This window comes from Lagenorhynchus albirostris, chromosome 16 (assembly GCF_949774975.1).
Source record: "Lagenorhynchus albirostris chromosome 16, mLagAlb1.1, whole genome shotgun sequence".
Lineage (NCBI taxonomy): Eukaryota > Metazoa > Chordata > Mammalia > Artiodactyla > Delphinidae > Lagenorhynchus > Lagenorhynchus albirostris.
The window spans coordinates 43,571,619-43,593,754 of record NC_083110.1 but is presented as its reverse complement, the minus strand read 5'-3'; the positions used below and the strand labels follow the sequence as shown (position 1 = coordinate 43,593,754).

The 22,136-nt window shown below is 33.0% G+C and overlaps 1 protein-coding gene across 1 annotated transcript in view; it reads right to left on the bottom strand.

The window, feature by feature from the left end:
- The window catches only part of PCDH15 (protocadherin related 15), an 817,584-nt gene that overhangs the window by 118,401 nt on the left and 677,047 nt on the right, over positions 1-22,136 (bottom strand). Inside the window, exons 24-25 of the mRNA XM_060127128.1 lie at positions 11,699-11,839; positions 9,881-9,993 (exon numbers count right to left, since the gene is read on the bottom strand). Coding sequence (XP_059983111.1) covers positions 9,881-9,993; positions 11,699-11,839 — 254 coding nt within the window. The remainder of the gene's footprint in view (positions 1-9,880; positions 9,994-11,698; positions 11,840-22,136) is intronic.

Genomic DNA, 22,136 nt, shown 5'->3' with positions numbered 1-22,136 from the left:
AGAAAGCCTATGAAAGCTGAAATGAAGGATTGTCAGAGTCACTCTTTCAATAGTGAAAGAGGCAAAATGTATTATCTTTGAGGTAATATTTTAGTAGTGCCAAAAAAAGACAGGGAAGGTTATCTTCAAGTAAAGTCAGATCTTACACTGAACAATAAATCTAAATTAAAATAGAGAACAACTTTAGCAATCAAGTGATGCTCTCTGCATGTAGGTTTACTTTATACTTCTAGTTTTCACATAGCTTTCTTTTTCTTTTTCATTCTTCGAAAGCAAGACCAATAATTCCTCTTAAACTACTGTACTTATTGATTAAAAATCTTTTCTCAAAATTCCTGAATCCAAACTTGTATGGTTTATATAAGAATAATGGCAATGTTCCTCAACATTAGGTAATTTTAATTCTCTTGAATAATGAAATGTTAACTAGAACTGCTCACTCATCATTTCCTTGGCCATTGTGATAACATTGTTTCCATTTTTCATAGTATATAAAAATGGATTTCTGGATTATAAATTATGCTTTTTCTCTGTTTTTGTATATCAGGAGGTAGACCGTTTATCTTTTAGAGTTCTTTATAAAGTCTACTCTATTTTTATTCTTCAGTATAAAACCATTTGAGAAATTTATTTTGACTATAAAGTGTACAAAATTTTTGCACTGTCATTTGTTACAAGATTAATGCACATTAGTCAGCAAAGTATCAAATTTTTACTTTAACAGGAAAACTGACAAGATTATTTTCTTCATTCAAGTATATTTGAATTTTTTAAGAAGTCAAAATATGTATATGTATGTTATTCTTATTTTGGATTTGATATATTAAATTTGAGTAATACTAGAAATTGAAAATGACTTACGATATCTAAGAGAAAAATAACAACTTGTTCCAGAGGTTAATAAAAATACCTTACGAATATTTGCCCCTTCTCTTTTCTATATATACAAATATAAATTTTGAGTTTCTATGTTTATGGGAATTACATATTAAAATACATGAATCCTTAAAAATTAATATAAATGTAGCATTAAATCATGCAAAGTTTAATAATCAATGTTGATACACTTCCATTTTAAATAAATACCAAGGTATCCTATATTGGTAACATATCTGTTTAGAAAATTTGTAAATAATTTATCTTTGGTAAAATTTTTGATAAATTGTATAAGATACTGCATTTCCCACTCAAAATCAATATTCACATTTAGACTCTATGGTCTGTTCCAGACACACTGACCTTTCCATGGTATTTACCTCTAAAACTCATGACTAGTGAATTCCAGTGTGTTTAAGTCTTAGTCCATCACCTTGAGATGAAGGCCAAATGTCATGCTTCTTCTGAATGATAACTCACTTGACCTACAGGAGTCAACCTATTCTCAAGTAATATTATGTGTTTGAACTACTATTGGGATTTTGATATTTCTGTCTGGATTAAATGAAAGATATATAAAATGTATTTTCTGACTATGAGAGTGTAACTATTTTCCAGAAGATCGAAGTAGGTAATTGACTGAAAACCTCTTATTCGATATGAAGACATGAGGCAGCAATGAGAGTGTGCCTGTCAGATCTCCAACTATAGGAAGTATGCTTGACCAAGGTTCCAGTTGCTGTGCTCTGAAGTATATTTCTGTGTTTATATGAAGGTCATGTTCCTAGGGACTGCTTTCAGATAGTGATTAAGAAAAGTGGAGATGCTAAGATAGGTCCCTTCCTGGGAAACACAGGATATATCTCTGACATCGGACTATGGTTTGACTCCCCAATCATCATGCAGAAACTTACTGAAATGACACATCAGTCACTCAAATGACACAGTAGGCTAGGATGTTTACATATGAGCTTCTCTCCCTGTTCTTCACTTGGGGTCAGAATGCTTGTGCTTTAAAGTTCTCCTAGCCTTACCCTGCCTTCTCCTCATTTCTCTCCCATAGGTATTTCCCCTAATAAAATACTTGCTTCTTAAATCTCATCTTGATGTCTAATTATCAGAGGATGAACATGAACTAATACAGCACCTTAAGGGATTAAATTCAAAAGGAGTATTAGTATTTTGAAAGATATAAATTAAATACAAAATATTCAACATTTAGAAAAAAATTTCTAGGAAAATAAAGATGAAAAACTTTAAAAGATATTAATATAGAATTGTAATATATATTAAAATAAGTATTAATATATATTGATATATTAAAATGAAGATGAATAAATTGAATAGACTTAATATGTATTAATTTATGTGGAGACAAAAAAGAAAGCCTTGTGATAGTTAAGCATTATTAAATATTATAACAATGTAGAAGAGTTTGCCATATGGATGTATTAAACCAGTATGAGAAACTGGAATTAATATTCTTTCAATTCGGCAACTTCATGGCTACTATCACTTTATCTGTTCCATATTAATGGCAGATATTACCAGGTATGCAGATTTCTCTTTCCCAATAAGCACAACCCTTATCAAGATACCTGCTCATTATTAATAGGAGAGTATTATTTGTCACACCTGTCTTAAGTAAGAAGTTTAGCTCAGTTTCAATTAAAGGGTAGCAAAATATGTCACCCCACCCCCAAAATAAGCTGCTTTGGTATATGGATTATTTTGAGCAGTAGGTACTTAGAAAACAGCAAATGCAGGGAGAGGCTTTCTCTGAGTTCCCTTATCTACCCAAAGACAAATCCTCCAAAAGGAACTTAGTCATCATGGATTCTCTTTCCAGGAGTTTCATCGACCAGTAAAGACTGACTCTTTTCACAGGAGAGGAGACTAGAAGTGGATAGCACAGCCAGGCAAACTTTCTCCCAAACTATCATACTTTCCATCTATTCCAGGGACCAATTCATCTTTCTTAAAATTATTATTTACTCTCTTCCAAGAGGCCTACATCCTTCCTCCCCATTTCCCATTAAGATGGTATTTAATCCTGTATTCTGAAGCCACCTATTTGTGTTACTCATCACCCTGTGTATCTCTCATGTATACATGAGAGATACATGTTAATAAACTTGTTTGTCTTTCTCTCATTAATTTGTCTTTTATGACAGGGATCTCAGTTAATAAATCTGAAGGGTACAAGAAAAGTTATTTTTCCTCCCCTACATTTACACTACTTGAAATGAGTAAATGCTAAAATTGATGAAGGCTCAGAGAAAAATGCATATAAAATAATTTAGAAGAGTAAATGTACCAATAATAACCTAAGCATGAGGAATGATTTCCCAATATTCACAGCTATCCAAAGACTGAAGGGGTGAGTTTCTCACAACTGTAAGGTTTTTAAAAGAGCATAGTCAACTTTGTGGCAAGGACATTGGAGAAATCACATATTAAGTTATTAGGCTGAATAAATGGTCTTTATGGTCTGTTTCATCCATTACATGGTATGACTTTGAGAACAGAATTTTATGAGTAAGATTACCTATTTTTCTCTACTTCCAATGAAAATCAAATTGTGAAAAATGGTTTAAATTAAGATATAAGATTGAATATGGATAGAGAGAAACTTCTTAATTGCCTGAATGGTAATAACTCAAAATTTATGATTATTTGTGTAAGGTAGGGTCTAATACTTGGACTTATTCATCGCAAAAAAAAGAAGTGAAGCCAGCTGGAGATGATTTTTAAGAAGGAAGTGTTGCTTTGACAACCAAAGATAAAGAAATGCCATTAATTCTTTAAGAAATTATTTCAAGGAAAGGGAGGAGAGGGAGAATAAAGAGGGATGATTTGGGGCATGCAGACTCTAAGACACTTAAATTATTGATATGTCTATCTTTGTCAAAAGAGAAACTGAAAGAATCAAATAAAACAAGAATGATGCAGGAAAATGGAAATTTGTTACACTTTTGAAAATTCTGATTGTATGCATGCTTCCACACAACATGATTGCTTAGTTACAATTATAAAAATAAATATACAGTCTGAACAGTTACATACTTTTCAAAAGTTTTAAGAAGAACTCAGTGTTTTCTGGAAAAAGTAGATGTTCATCTAATGACAAATAGATGATGTCTTGATCCTCCATTTAACCTAATTCAATGACTCAAAGAAAGATTGGTTTGAAGAGGTCATGAAATTAACAGAATGGGTCTGTTTTAAGTATTACAACTGCTTGAGGGACCAAAGAGAAGCTAGTGCATACTTACGAATAACTGTAAATCTGGCCATTATAAAAGTAAACATATATCGGTATGGGGCAAATTGCATTCTCATTTTTAGATTCCTCCCACCCTTAAAAAATATTTGAAGTCAGACCATCCAGAAACAACTTCAGTTCACAGGATTTGAGGAAAGACAAAATCAAAATTTTTCCAACACATAAAAATTATCTCCATATTATAAATTATAAACAAGAAAATAATGTGAGAAATGTCTCTTCTAATTCTGATAAGTTAAATTATTTCAATAATATAGTGTGGTCTATAAAATCCTTGAATAATTTTGAAGAATCTTCCTTATTTTTTTTTCAAAGAACCATTAGCAGAAAGTAAGGAACTTTTAAATTAAGAATAGGAAACAGAGGCATAACATAAGTATGTGAAAGAAGGGTTTGACGTTTTGTTATATTTCCACTTTAACATTAATCAGCTAACCTACTAAGTATATGTCATCAAAAATAAAGCTACCATATGATACTACAATCCCACTCCTAGGCATATATCCAGAGAAAACCATAATTCAAAAAGATACAGGCACCCCAATGTTCATAGCAGCACTATTTACAATAGCCAAGACATGGAAGCAACCTAAGTGTCCATCAACAGATGAATGGATAAAGAAGATGTGGTATATGTATATACAATGGAATATTTCTCAGCCATAAAAAAAGAATGAAATAATGCCATTTGCAGCAAAATGGAGGGACCTAGAGATTATCATATTAAGTGAAGTAAGCCAGACAGAGAAAGACAAATATCCTATGATATCACTTATATGTGAAATCTAAAAAAAATGATACAAATGAACTTATATACAGAGCAGAAACAGACCCACAGACATAGAAAATAAACTTATGGTTACCAAAGAGGAAAAGGGTGGGGAGGGATAAATTAGGAGTTTGGGATTAACATATACACACTACTATATGTAAAATAGACAGCCAACAGGATCTACAGAATAGCATAGGGACTATACTCAATATTTTGTAATAACCCATAAAGGAAAAGAATCTGAAAAAGAATGTATACATATACATTTACATATATACACATATATACATATATATTATATAACTGAATCACTTTGCTGTACACCTGAAACTAACACAATTAAAATCAACTATACTTCAATAAAAAATAAAAAAAATAACATAGCTTAAAAACAAACAAAAAATTTAGCTGTCAATCTAGTAGGTTTTTCCTTTAGTAAATATTAAACTGTTTACTATGATGTTTATGAATTTCTTATTGCTATTTTTACTTCTATAATTTTAGAAAACATAATTGTTCTACTCCAGCGACCAAGTTATTACCAGTAGTTCAACATGTAAATGTTTTTAAGTCCATAAAAAGAATAATGAATTTTGTTTCCCTGTCTAGGTAAAACCAGTACATTGGAAAAAGTTTCATCAAATAGTAAATGCCATCTCTCAAGTTTTTTTGATGATCTCCACAAAGCTAGTCTACAGCTCATGACTCTCATTTACACTCTGCCATAATGGTTTCTTTTTCATTTTCTTTTTGCTTTACTTTAGTGATGAAGACAATTACACTTAGGAAAATGGAGAAAGTAGTTAATTGTAACCAAATAGTAAAGCAACAATAGTAAATTATAATTTAACTTTAGCTTGAAGTCCAGTAAGGTTTGGCTTGGAATATATAATATTAATACTTGATAAGCTTAAATAATTTAGAATAATTTAAAACACCCAAAAATGTTCATATGAGATTTGCTTTGAATTTAAAAAAAGTATTCTTTTACCATTTTAAGAAGAATGTAATCTATTTCACCAATACATATTTAAAAATAAAAATGTTTCTATACTATTACATCATTGGTTCATGTACCCAACGTTATATATTCTTAATAGAAACTAAGCGATTTTAAAATGACTTACTGCAATTAAAGTCTATAATTTGTCTAAAATTACATGTTAAATGTGCTAGTTCTCCACAAACACCATTTCCTCTTTTTCCTCAATAATAGAAGTGGAACTAGGACATAGCTGCCTAGCCAGGAGAAGTATTTCTCCACTCTTTTGTGGCTATGTATAAACATTTGCATGGATTTTCAAGATGGGATGTGAGCTGATGTGAAGTTTGCAACTCCTACCTCCCTTGATTTAGGAAATCCCTAGATGTGGACTTCTGCCCCTGCTCCCTTTCTATGGACTGAGATGGCAATAGTTGGTATTATTTTGAAACAGAATGTTACAGATGGAAGACCATAACTTGGCCTGGGTGCCTGAATGACCACATGGAGAAACTGTAAGAAGAAGAGCTACTGCCAGCCTAAAACACTCACTTCAGACTCTCACATGAGCCAAAAACACATGTATTTTTATCACTGAACTTTAGGGGATTCTTTTTACAGCAGCCCAACCAACCCTAACTAATCTTATTATCCTGAGGTTTAAAGATTTCATGACTGACCATTCTAAAAATAACTGGGCAAGGGGAGGGAGGTCAGGTTCAAAATTCTAAAACAAATGAGTATTTTATCTTTAGGATCTCTCTTTAATACTTAGTTATTTGTTGAAAACTATTTTTTTCCTAAGGAATTCAAAAGTCAATATTGGAATGAAGACATCCCTAAGATGTAAAAACCAAATATACCTCAACTTGCAATGCTAGCTATCTTGCATTACTGCTTTCTATTTGTAAACTATAAGCATCCTCCTCCCCACACCGTACAAAGATCGGAAATCTTGCATTATCGTTTTGTGAGTCCCTGAAATTTGATCACGTGAAGTTGAAGTTTTTCCACCAGGAGCAATTCTATAGCGGAGATAAAATTTTATCTCTAGCTTCTTAGGTTTTTTAGGCTGAGCCCAAGTATTAAGCTAACATAAAACAGATTAACAAGAGAAAGCATACACATTCATATAAGTTTCATGTGGCATGGGAGTCCTCATAAAGAAATGAAGACTCAAAGAAATGGTGAAACCTACATACATTTATATTAGGATGAACAAAGAGGCAATAGTGGAAACGTAACTGAACTATGTGATGAGGCTAAAGGAAGATATAAATTATTTTATCAAGGTCTGTTTGTATAGAATTATCTTGAGTTTCACTCCCCGTTAAAGAATGTTTCTTTAACGGGGAGTGAAACATCTACTGTTTTTTTAAGTGCTTTCAGCTCAAAATAAACCTATGCCAAGGTGACATATCTTCGGGTGGCATATTGTGCCATTCTTTAATTCCAACACAAGTCATCATCCTGAAAATCAAGCATTAATAAGATTGTTTAGCGTCTCTGGAAGTTTTATGCATTCAGCTGAGGCAGTAAATGAATTTGAAAGAAAAATAAGAGAGGGAAGGGGACGTATGAGGTTAACAACCTTTCTCCCTTCCTCCCTTTCTTCCTTCTTTCTTCTCCTTCTCTTCCTCCTCCTCCTCTTACTTCTTGTTTCTCTCTCTTTCTTTTACAGAGGGAAACTGTGTTGCCTTTTACAGCAATTTGAAACACTGCAGGCATTTTGACAAAGATACTGGTTGAACATATAAAAAGAAAATACCAAACATGAACAAAAATATTCTTCACAAATACTGTTTTTAAAATGACAAACTGGGGCTTCCCTGGTGGCGCAGTGATTGAGAGTCCGCCTGCCAATGCAGGGGACACAGGTTCGTGCCCCGGTCCGGGAATATCCCACATGCCGCGGAGCGGCTGGGCCCGTGAGCCATGGCCGCTGAGCCTGCGCTCCGCAACGGGAGAGGCCACAACAGTGAGAGGCCTGCGTACCGCAAAAAAAAAAAAAAAAAAAAATCCAGCAAACTGTATGTCCCACAGCAAAGAATTGGAGTCCACAGATTATCAAGTCAACACAAAAGGAAAGAAAATAGGTAATGGACATAAGGAAGAAAATGACCTTTAACACAGATTGACCAAGAATTCTTATTGTTTTAAATATATTTTACATCTCAATGGTTTACATATGTGTTGTATAGCATTTTCTTATAATGATATTGCATAATTTAATTTAGTCCTTGAATATTGTCAAGATAGCTTTTTATGAAAGGTGAAACCTTCTTGGTTTAATGTGGTAGATGTTGCCAGATACATCAGCTAGTTCTTCCCTCAGTATCTTAGTCACTGCTTCAGCTTAAAATTCTTAGGTTGTTCTTTGAAATTATGAGAAGAATAAAATCCAAACTGTAGAATATGATAAAATGTTCTATTATATGAAATCTTCATTTTTCTTGAGCCTCAATTAATATAATTGTTTAACTTCCAATTTTCTTTAGATAGATGGAAGTAAAATATTCTGTTATTTAATACATTCTCCCATATCCCTTATTTATACTTCTGTATATTCTGATTCTTTGGCATGGAGCATTCTTCCACATTTTTGTGGAGTGGCTCAACTCTATTTTTCCTTCAAGAAACAGCTAAAACTTTGCTGATCATGTTCAGACACAGGTAACTGTGTCTCCAACATGCTTCCTCAGTACTCTGAGCTTCTATTATTGTGTTTTTATAGTGTATTATATTTTTCACATAGTTCTTTGTTTCCAACCCATGGCTGTGAGCCTCTGGGGTGTAATGACTGGCTGCCTTTTAATGCTATGTCCAGAACAAGTAAATAGTAAAATACAGTATATAGTGAGCCTCCTTCAAATATTTGTGAGAAAACTATCTCCAATGGGTTCTAACATACTAATAAAAGTACATAATGTTTTAACTTAATTGAGATTAAAAACTCATGAAAGAAAATTCTACTATATTTGCAGAAGAGCATTATAAAACATTCTTTCATTTATATCCAATAATGAAGCAACCATGAACATATAGTGATTTTAGTTTCATTATTTTTTCAGTAAATTCTTCACTTTCTAACATATACACACACACTATGGATTCAACTGTGTTCCCTAAAATTCATATTTTGAGGCCCTAACCCTCAATGGGATGGTATTTGGAGATAGGACCCTTGGGAGGTAATTAGGTTTACATGAGGTCATAAAAGTGGAGCTCTTATCTTGGGATTAATGCCTTTATAAGAAAAGATACCAGAGAGCTTGCTTTCTTTCACTTTCCTTTGTGTCAGGTTATAGCGAGAAGGCAGCAGTCTGCAAGTCAGGAAGAGACCTCTCACCAGAACCCGACCATGCTGAAAGCCTGATCTTGGACTTCCAGCCTCCAGAGCGGTGAGAAAATAAATGTCTGTTGTTTAAACCACCTAGTCCTTGAATTTTGTTATGACAGCCTAACCTAAGATGGTATATATACTATCTTTACAGCTATAATATATATTATACACATAAACATAAACTCTCTCTCTTTCTCTCTCTGTCACTCATTATATAGGAAATATCATTTCAGATACACCTCAAAATTAAATGACATAATGTGTCTGGCAGTAACAAGAAACTAAATGTCTACTTTGTACCATTGAGATCATTAATCAGTTGCAATTTAAACCCCCAAACACAATGTTGTATTTTTCAAACCTAGCTTTAAGTATTTTTAAAGGATCCATTATTCATCAAAGGATTACTAAAACTGATATTTTACACTAAATTGTCATTTTAACCATATTAACTTTTAAAATAAATATAATGTTATGTTAATTTAAAAAAGCTTAAACTAGAATTAGAAGCCTGCTTCACTGGAAAATTCATATCACATCAATTTTGAGAGACCAAAAGAAAAAAAAAAAACAACAAAATAAAAACCTTCATATGTTACAAAACCTGATAGGAATCAATACCTGTATTCCTCTTGTGTGAAGCGTGGGATTTCTCCAGGATGTAAGACAAGAATTTTCACAGTGGCACTGCTGGACATCACAGGCTCACCATCATCAAAAGCAACAACCACCAACTTAAAAAGTAAAAAAATATTCAAGTTAAAGATGATTTAAAAGAAGAAAATAAAAGCATCATTTTTCTATGAATGTTTTTAATTATTGGACTGCCTGTTTCCAAAAGGGGGAGCAGTGATCATTTCCTCATTGCCTACCAGGTAGCAGAGACTGTGCTAGGATATTCATAACAATCCCACCAGGTAGATACTATTATTTCCATTTGCCAGGTGAGGAAACTCAAAGAAGTTCAGTTAATAACTCTATGATAAAAAAAAAAAACTACCGGTAAAACAGGTATATGATACTACATCTCTCCAATTATAAACTCTTTTCTCTTTCACAATCCCACTGGTGCCTACAGTAAAAACATGAAACTTTATAACTGCCAACATCTATTTCAAAAGCATTAAATTCAGTCACATGGATAGGAAAAGCTAATTAGCTTGCTTATAAAAAGAAATTAATTTTTCCAGTGAATTAATTGTCTGCAAGATTATAGGGCAGAAATACTTCACTCTGGAGGATAAAATTGGAAATCTTTATAGTTTAACACACTTTGATATACACTCTCTTAAAAACAATTAAATTATATAAAATGAAGTTCATACTGTAGAATAGAAAATGTTCAAATGATGCAAACTAAAGAAAAGCTTTAGTCTTAAAATGTAATCTCTACATATTATTAGTAAAATAGCTTTTATAATTGATCATTTTCTTTGATAACCTCTATTATGTCAAGAAGAATTCTAATGTTTATTTTAAGAAATGTTAAGTTTCAAAACTATGTGTTTCTCTAGATTGTATATAATTTTGGAAGCTGCAGGTGACTAATCTAAACTAATTCAATCTAGATCACGTAACCACAACCAAGGGTCATCCTGAGAGCCACAATCTGCCTTTGGGTTAATACTTTACAAACAGAACAAGTATTTCAAATGGAGATGAAATTAAGTGAGACAGAGTGCTCACTGATATTCACAAGGTTAACTGATGACGCTATTTCCCCAATGTACGGTCAAAGGCTTTATTCCCAGGGACAAAATTTTTTCTAAGTAATTACAGAAAATGGAAACAGTCAAACATTTAATAAAATGGATTATTTATGATAATAGTGAAGGGTAGTATTATTTCAAATTTTCTAAAAGTATATAACATATCAAGAGTACATAAACTTGAACCAGCAATTGCCTCTAGGTACTTACTTTGAGGAAAAAAAATAGCAAGTGGCAAATAATATCTGCACAAGGAGTTTCACGACAGCAAAGGTGGTTATAACAAAAATTGGAAATGACTAATTATCCAACAACAGGATATTGGACAAAAAAAACCACAATAGTATATTATACAATAGAACATCACACAACCATTTAAATAATAGCATTAATAGTATTTAAATTTTAAAGAGAAGTATGAATAATACAATCATACAATCATGCTATTTTAAAATATATATTTGTAAACTTTTATTTGCAGGGAATGTTATCATAAGGATAGAGATTAAAATGGTAAATTTTAATCTCCAAAATGTGAAATATCAAGTGTTTTTTTTCCTTTTACTTAACTGTATTTTCTAAGTGTCTATGCAGTAAAAAATGCATTGTTTTGTAATTTTAAAATACTAAAAAGGAGAAAAATGGGAAGATGTATGGTTATTTGTTAAACCAAACTCTCAATCAAAAGTTAAACATCAAATAGACACCAAAGAGAAAACACTGCACTGACCTTAAAAATTGTTGTAGGTTCTTCATTAAGATTAACTCGAGTTATTACTAATCCAGAATCTTCTTCTACATCAAAAATACTGGCAGGATAAGGAAAATGGACATCATCTACTCTATATCTCACACGACTTGCAGGTAATCCCTAAAATAAAATTATATATTATTTCACAAAATGAAAACAAAGGGTAATGATAATATAAAATTGATTTGTAAAATAAAGTCTTTTAAAAATGAAAAATCATATTTTAACTTTTCATACTTTCAGGTTTAAAATGTAGCAGAATCTTGATTTCTTTAGAATAACAATCTGAATCAGTGAAGTGTCTTCACTACATGTTATTTAAAATCATTTATGTGAAAGAATAAATCAGTGGTTTCCTCGGGTGTCTTCCCTTCCACATTTCTTTAATTATATGAATCTCAGCTTCTTCCTTGAACACGGTGTTTAGTATTTTATATTCTGAGACCATTATAAGTTATTTTCTTTATTATACTTATTTGAACTCTGTGATACTCAGAGAAAATAAAGTGTGGAGGATTGAGGTAAAGTGGAGGAGTGGGTATGGAAGTAAAGGAAACATTATTTACCATCTGTTCTGTGCTGTTTACCAGGATAGGTTTTTTCTTAAATAAATAAATTCTCACAACAATCCTTTAGGATAACATTACTACTAATGTTGATAGTAATAACAGTAAAATAATGATAGTTAACATTTGTTGAAAGCTTATTATGTGTGAGAACCATAATAAAAATGATACATATATAGTCTACCACACATTTTTCAGTTAATGAACTTGAAGCTTATAGGGTGTTTAAAAATGTTGAAATGTCCCAGACATACACCAAGGTAAGTGGGAACAGCAAGCAAAAAATTCATTTTTCAAGAAAAATTAACACTTGATAATTTTGAAAAAGACTATAATGAGAACACTCAAAATTTACTGAACATCCTCACTTATATTAGGGGTAAGATTGGTTTTATTTTTAATTATACAAGGTGACACTTGGGTGGGCACTCTAATCTTTTTAAGTGCTTAAGGTCTGTACATCTCTTAAGTCAGTCCTAGAAGTACAATAAAATAAACACCTCAGACTCAGAGTTAGTATGTGGTTGAGTTTGATCTCAAACCCTAACAGACACTATATTATACCACAAAACTCTTTAGAGAAGAACACCTCTATTTGACATTATTCTGATGTGAGAGAAGCAGGATATTACCCCCATGTTACACCCACAGCCTGAACTGGTTAATTATGCTTTGGGGAAGGATGGTTCTGAGAACATTGTTCTCTGTATTGTTGAGTTTCTTCATGACTGTCCTTAAAAGGAATGTGTTGCTCTGTGTTTGTTCCTGAGTCACATTTGGCCTATAGGACAAATATGTTAGCCTTCAGGACTTGTGTAATTCCCTAATGATTATCTGTAAGTCCAGTTCTTTCATTCATGACACCTCAGTTTATCACTACCTCCTTGAATACTTTATGTAACTCTTTTCACTCTTTTGCCTTTCCTTCTTCCTATCTGGAGGCTCCGGGTCAGACTGCTTGTTCCCAATCTTCTTGGAGTTTCCCAAGGCTCTGTCACAGGCAATTTTGTCTTCTCTACCTCTGCTCAAGTTCCATGCCTTTAAATACCTCTTATTTGTTCATAAATCCTAAATTTAAATTTTTGGCTCTTTTGTCACTAGAGCAAAACGACAGCAAAAACCATTTCAAGAACAAATTTTCAGTTTCTGCTGGCATCAATACCCATTCAGTCTGTAGTACAGTATTAAAATTTTTATGACTATCATGAATCAGTTATCAAGAAACTTAAAGAAACTTAGAATATGTCAGTTACACTTAGCATGTTGTCTTTAATAATGCCAAGGTATTAATGATACATTTGGAATTATACCTTTAACTGATAAAAGAGAAAAATGTTTTGGTGTTGCGGAGTGTTATCTTGTAGATGCCTACAACACTTTGCTATCCAGAACATCCTATAATCTTCCTGGAGGATTGTTACAGATAAGATTGTATGTATAAAAACATGTACATTATATTTAGCTATATCAGTAAGCTTTTCATTCTGATTTGTTATTCTACAGATTGCTAGCACATAAAAAAATGGCCCTGAGATGACATTGTTAGCCCGCAAAAGACATTTTAATTGTTTCTTCCATCACCCTTGTTATCAAGGCACCACATTTTATTTCATATAACATGATACAACTAAATACCTTTAGATATTCTTTTGAATATATTCAAAAGTTTTTTCCTCTTTCTTTCCCTCCCATCCTCCCTCTCTTCTCCCACCCTCCTCCTCTTCCTCCCTCTATTTTCCCCTTCCTCTCCCTCCTCCTCCCTGTTTCCTTCCCTCCCTTCCTAATTTTCTTTCCAAAGTCTTTAAAAAGATAGTCTTGCTTTTACAGTTAAATAATTAAGCTATGTAATAGGTGAAGGTAACTGACTTTGGGAAACAGCTTCAATTAACTTGCCTAACATTGTCTCTGGGACATTTACAATATGAATCAGGTCAAATGCATGGTTTTTATAAATTCGTAAAAATTAAAATTATTATGGCTTTAATCTGGAAAATAATGTGCAATCCAGATGTATGACACAACTTAAAAAATAATCATCATAAGCTTTATCTCTTAAAATTATTTATCATTAGTATTTATTAAACATTATTTAATATCTGATCATGTTAAAAATTTAATAGATATGATCACAGTATTATACTGTACAAAATTCATTCATTATATTTTAAAAACTAGTCCACTGAGCTTATAAATTATACATTTTGATAATTATGAGATGACATATAAATATTCAAATTACCATTTAGATAATAAAAATTTATGAAATATTTGGTCTTTTATTTTAAATTGTACTAGCAATAGAGTGATCTTTCTTTACTCTTACATATTTCCAATAAGCTGATATTTCTTCCAGTTGAATACATTAGTTAATCATATTTATTTTTTAAAGTAAACTAATCTATAAAAACATACTTAAAATTGAGATGAAATATTTAATCATTACTTTCTACTTCAATTTATGATAATATAGTATATAGATTATATTGTACCTTTACCTATATGTATTTATAAGTGTATTAAGAGGGACATTTTGGACCATCAATAGTGAAAAAAGAGCTATATTTTTACAAAAACAAAGTCAGTCTTTAAAATTTTTATTACTATGGCAATAGACTCCTTTTCTATAGCATTTCCAAATTATCACAAAATCAATCTAATAGCAACACTAAAAGTAGTTTACAAAAATTGCTTTCTTAAAGTTCATACTAAACTAAAAGTAGGCTGTGGTTTAATTTATAAATGATGAGCAAATAACTCCTTGGTGCTGCACTCTGATCAACAAAATTTATTTGTCTTTATTTAGGACCAAAGAAATCTTGGGAGGTCATTAGTTAGCTTCCTATCTTCAGACACTAAAGGCTCTTCCTTTCTGAAACACTTGCTAAAACCAAACCTCATTTTTTCCTCGGCAGTGATGGAACATAGTGTTTTCTTTTTTTCAGGGGAATAAAATTCTTCATAGTTTTGAAGACCAATGTTTTACCCCTGAGCCTCACTTTATTAGGATAGATATTTCTAATTGTTTTTGTATCATCCTAGGCATTCTTTTCTTGCTTTTATATCTTTTCTCCATGCCCTTTTAACCTACCATAGTTGTTTAGGAAATGTACTCAAACTGTGGATTCAAGAGAATAAAACAAATTACCTGATTGTTTTAGGTCACCATCAAGGAAAAAAATACTTTGATATCCACCTAGTGGAATCCATTTAATTTTATTCCTTAGTTCAATGGTTAAATCACATCTCTTTCTTAGTACAGATATTTTAATCTCATGTGGTAAAATGTATTTTGCCACTTCAGGACATGTAAAATTTCACAAGGAGACTATAAAATGGACTTTGATCCAACACAATTTATGACACATTAGTAGGTAATCCCATAATACATGTAATATCACATAAAAACAGACTATTTAAGCTATTTTGGAATTTTGCTCTATTTACCTAGACACTATGAAGAGGCATTAACAAAGGCAAGAAATGAAGATAGAATTAACCAAGACATAAATATTAATTTAATAGTAAAGTGATGAAATTGTCTGCAAAGATTCTCATCAGGCAGTGGTGGCAAAAATAGTTTCCTATCATTATGCCTCTTGGAGTCTTTTGATGGGTAAGTACAATGAGTTTCTTCTTTAAACTTTTATGGAAACTGAGGACATGTGAGAAGCATAGCACGACAGCTTTTTTGAAGCCTCCTCATTTTGAAAGATATTTCTATAAATGCAGCTGACCTCATTAGTGGAGCAAGCATTACGTTAGATAACCATAATTTTAAAAGATTAATGAGGTGCTGGCACAGGAATCCTTCTTAATGTCAACTTCCATTCACCAAAATATTCTTCGATACTTTCCCTGAATTTTCAAATAAGTGACACACTCACTTTTAGAGGGATATGTTTCCCTAAAGGAAATGTTCAAAACAGAAACATGATATGACTGGCAGCTTAATCATTCAAGGATGCTGAAAACCTTAACTTGACATCAAGTTAAGGTTAATAAGTTAACTAACCTTAATTTGGTTAATTGAAATTAACCACAATTTAGAACAAATTCCAAAGGACTTTTTGTTTGCCATTAGATAAAAAATATTTAACTCAGTTAAAAAAATAGAATGATAGAACTAAATCATTATATATTTATTTCATATATGGCATATTTTTAAGAGAGAGATGTATAAATTGTATAAAATATTGGCAATTGAAAATTTTACAGATTATTTATCCCCTAACGTTTATCATTTTACTCATGTTTTATAGTACAAAGGTTAATTCATTATATGTGGGATTCATTCATTCATTCATCTATTTGTTTATTCATTCAACACATTAAATGGACACTGCTGAGTCCTGAGAGCACACAGATGAACAAACTCACAGCCTAGTTGAGGAGTTCATCTTATATCACCTCCTTCCTGATATTCATTAACAATAATTCAGCCTGATTGGCCGTATAAAACACCAAGCTCACTCCTACCTCAGCACTTTTCCATCTGCTGTTTGTTCTTCCTGCAATACTCTTGTATGTGGCTAGTTCCTTCTGGCATCCAGGTCTCAAATGATACCTCTTTTGCCTATACCCACCCATAAACCACTCTGAGTCAAATCTTATTTTATTTTCTTTATAGTATGTATCCTTATGTGAATTTATGTTACATATTTACTTGTCTGTGGGTTTGTAGCCTACCTCTGTTCCTTGACTGCGAGCTCCATTAGAGAAGATACTTATTTTGGCTTGTCATTATTTAAGAGATCAACAATAATCTGTTAAGTAAATACGTATAATACCAGCAGTGCTCATGTATATGTGGATCCTGGGCTGGGCTGCCAGGATGAACAACTCTAGGGGGGATCACATATACAGATATGATGGGAATGGCTGCCTGTTTAACCCCCGGCCTCCCCTGCTAAAACCCCCTGATAAAAATGTATATATCCTGTGTTCCTGTTTGCAGTGGCTCCATGTATATTTTTTAAGAACAAAGAAGAAAGAAAGATTACATCAGTGACTTTTGTTGGGGAAGAGCTTTCACAAAAGAGATGAAAATAGAACTTATGAAAACAGAGTTCCAAACAAGTAGAAGATTGAAGGAGAATAAATAGTCTTTCAAAAAGATTCCTGAGAAAAGTTTTGGAGAAATAAAACCATGTATCATTAGGAAAGTCCTTCCCTTTTTTTCTGGACTGGCTGAATATTACGTACTATCTCTCTCCTACTTCTCAGCCTCTGTCCTTCTAGTCTATGTTACTTTTCTAATTATATCTAATACATTCTGTTGTTACGTCAATCCTTTAAAATAATGACATAATCCTCTGGATTTTTCTAATAAATTAATCCTCATGTGATCTATATTAATAGGATATAGATGTTTTCTTACACCAACTACACTATACAAGGTGTGAAATCAGAGTTACATAGTGGGTTAAACTAATGTTGAATAAGATTCAGATTTCTGAGTATACGTTTGGTAATTGCAAGAATCATAGCTACATAGGTAATTTTCTATATGGTTTAGAGGACCTCTAAGAATTTACTTACCTCAGAATGTGGCTAAATTGTTGGCAAATTTTCAGTTTACTACCCACCAATATATGTTCATAGATACTTATCCATACCTACTCATATTCATCCTCATGATCATAGGCCAATAATTAGAGATAGTGCTTTTGTACTTAGGGCCTCATAATCAGTCAGATGGGGGAGACAGAAGGTACACAGATAAACATAATAAACTCCTGACATTTCTGGCTATAAAGGAGAAACATGAGCATTACCAAATAAAGGTTTGAGAACTAGAGCAAAGACCTTCAGATTTATAGTCAAGTGGACCTTATACCTCACTGTGTAGGTGCTTACATATGAAAATCTGATGTGCTTTAAAATGTATTCGATTTATAAGATTGTTGCAATTGTGTTACATGTGGAGTCCAATCTGGCATGTAACTTAAGTATTAAAATGGCAAACTAATATTTAATTTATGTGTGAAGATTTTGGACAATTTATCTTAAACTCAAAAAGATAAAAGTAGCCGTCCAGCACTTCCTGCAGGTTGAGCAGCCCTTCAGAGTAGCAAGGTGGATTATTTTGTGCATTTATCATCTCACCTGGACGCTTTGACTTGAAAAACTGAGAACAGGAAAGGCACAGCTAATTGGCCGGCCACGAACAACTGAGGAGGCAAACCTACACCTCAAGTCTCTATGATGTCTTTTCAAGGGACTTCCCTGGTGGTGCAGTGCATAAAAATCCATCTGCCAACCAGTGGGGGACCATGGACACTCAAGGGGACAGGAGGAACCCCCAGCGACCGGCTTGCGGGATTGTGGTTCCCAGGCCAGAGGTTGGGCCCGAGCTCCTGTGGTGGAAGCTCAGAGTCCAAACCACTGGACTAACAGAGAACCTCAGACCCCAGGGAATATCAATTGGAGTGAGGCCTACTGGAGGTCCAAGACCCAGCTCTATCCAAATGCCTAAAAATTCCAGTGCTGGATGTCTCAGGCCAAACAACCAGTAAAACAGGAATACAGCACCACCCAACAACAACAAAAATTGAAATGACAAATAAATTTGCTACAGATGAAGGAGCAAGGTTAAAACTTACAAGACCAAATAAATGAAGACAAAATAGGCAACCTACCTGAAAAAGAATTCAGAGTAAGGATAGTAAAGATGATCCAAAATCTCAGAAACAGAATGGAGAAAATGCAAAAAACATTTAACAAGGCTCTAGAAGAACTAAAGAGCAAACAAACAGTGATGAACAACACAATTACTGAAATTAAAAAATACTCTAAAAGGAATAAGTAACAGATTAACTGAGGCAGAAGAACGGATAAGTGAGATGGAATACAAAAAGGTGGAAATAACTGCTAGGGAGCAAAATAAAGAAAAATAAATGAAAAGAATTGAGGACACTCTCAGAGACGTCAGGGAAAACATTAAACACACCAACATTCGAACTATAGGAGTGCCAGAAGAAGAAGAGAAAAAGAAAGGGTCTGAGAAAATATTTGAAGAGATTATAGTGGAAAACTTCCCTAACATGGGAAAGGAAATAGTCCATCAAGTCCAGGAAGCACAAGAGTACCATACAGGATAAACCCAAAGAGAAACACGCTGTGACACACATTAATCAAACTATCAAAAATTAAATACAAAGAAAAAATATTGAAAGCAGAAAAGGAAAAGCAACAAATAACATACAAGGGAATCCCCATAAGGTTAACAGCTGATCTTTCATCAGAAACTCTGAAAGCCAGAAGGTAGTGGCAGGACATATTTAAAGTGATGAAAGGGAAAAACCTACAACCAAGATTACTCTACCCAGCAAGGATCTCATTCAGATTTGACAGAGAAATTAAAAACTTTACAAATAAGCAAAAGTTAAGAGAATTCAGCACCACCAAACCAGCTTTACAAAAAATGCTGAAGGAACGTCTCTAGGCAGGAAACACAAAACAAGGAAAAGAACTACAATAAGAAACACAAAATGATTAAGAAAATGGTAATAGGAACATACATATCGATAATTACCTTAAATGTAAATGGATTAAATGCTCCAAGCAAAAGACACAGACTGGCTGAATGGATACAAAAACAAGACCCGTGTATGTGCTGTCTACAAGAGACCCACTTCAGACCTAAGGACACATACAGACTGAAAGTGAGGGGATGGAAAAAGATATTCCATGCAAATGGAAATCAAAAGAAAGCCGGAGTAGCAATTCTCATATCAGACAAAATATACTTTAAAATAAAGACTATTACAATAGACAAAGAAGGATGCTACACAATGATCAAGGGAACAATCCAAGAAGAAGATGTAGCAATTGTAAATATTTATGAACCCAACATAGGAGCACCACAATATATAAGGCAAATGCTAACAGCTGCAAAAGGGGAAATTGACAGTAACACAATAATAGTAGGGGACTTTAACACCCCACTTTCACCAGTGGATAGATCATCCAAAATGAAAATAAATAAGGAAACAAAAGCTTTAAATGACACAGTAAATAAGATGGACTTAATTGATATTTATAGGACATTCCATCAAAAAACAACAGAATACACTTTCTTCTCAAGTGCTCATGGAACATTCTCCAGGATAGACCATATCTTGGATCACAAAGCAACCCTTCGTAAATTTAAGAAAATTGAAATTGTATCAAGTATCTTTTCCGATCACAACACTATGAGACTAGATAACAATTAGAGGGAAAAAAACTGTAAAAATTACAAACACATGGAGGCTAAACAATACGCTACTAAATAACCAAGAGCTCAATGGGGAAATTAAAGAGGAAATCAAAAAATACCTAGAAACAAATGACAAGGAAAACACAACGACCCAAAACCTGTGGGATTCGGCAAAAGCAGTTCTAAGAGGGAAGTTTATAGCAATACAATCCTACCTCAAGAAACAAGAAACATCTCAAATAAACAAACTAGCCTTACACCTAAAGCAATTAGAGAAAGAAGAACTAAAAAACCCCGCAAAGTTAGAAGGAAAGAAATCATAAAGATCAGATCAGAAATAAATGAAAAAGAAATGAAGGAAACAATAGCAAAGAAAATAAAACTAAAAGCTGGTTCTTTGAGAAGATAAACAAAATTGATAAACCATTAGCCAGACTCATCAAGCAAAAAAGGGAAAAGACCCAAAACAAAAGAATTAGAAATGAAAAAGGAGAAGTAACAACTAACACTGTTGAAATACAAAGGATCATGAAAGATTACTACAAACAATTATATGCCAATAAAATGTAAAACCTGGAAGAAATGGACAAATTCTTAGAAAAGTACAGCCTTCCAAGACTGAACCAGGAAGAAATAGAAAATATAAACAGAACAATCACAAGCACTGAAATTGAAACTGTGATTAAAAATCTTCCAACAAACAAAGCCCAGGACCAGATGGCCTCACAGGCCAATTCTATCAAACATTTAGAGAAGAGCTAATACCTATCCTTCTCAAACTCTTCCAAAATAGAGCAGAGGGAGGAACACTTCGAAACTCATTCTACAAGGCCACCATTACCCTGTTACCAAAACCAGACAAAGATGTTACCAAAAAAGAAAACTACAGGCCAATATCACTGATGAACATAGAGATAAAAAATCTAAACAAAATACTAGCAAACAGAATCCAACAGCACATTAAAAAGATCATACACCATGATTAAGTTGGATTTATCCCAGGGATGCAAGGTTTCTTCAATATATGCAAATCAATCAATGTGATACACCATATTAACAAATTGAAGGAGAAAAACCATATGATCATCTCAATAGATGCAGAGAAAGCTTTCGACAAAATTCAACACCCATTTATGATAAAAACCCTGCAGAAAGTAGGCATAGAGGGAACTTTCCTCAACATAATAAAGGCCATATATGACAAACCCACAGGCAACATCATCCTCAATGGTGAATAACTGAAAGCATTTCCACTAAGATCAGGAACAAGACAAGGTTGCCCACTCTCACCACTCTTATTCAACATAGTTTTGGAAGTCTTAGCCACAGCAATCAGAGAAGAAAAGGAAATAAAAGGTATCCAAATCGGAAAAGAAGAAGTAAAGCTGTCACTGTTTGCAGATGACATGACCCTATACATAGAGAATCCTAAAGATGCTACCTGAAAACTACTAGATCTAATCAGTGAATTTGGTAGAGTAGGAGGATACAACATTAACGCACAGAAATCTCTTGCATGCCTATACACGAATGATGAAAAATATGAAAGAGAAATTAAGGAAACAATCCCAGTTACCACTGCAACAAAAAGAATAAAATACCTAGGAATAAACCTACCTAAGGAGACAAAAGACCTGTATGCAGAAAACTA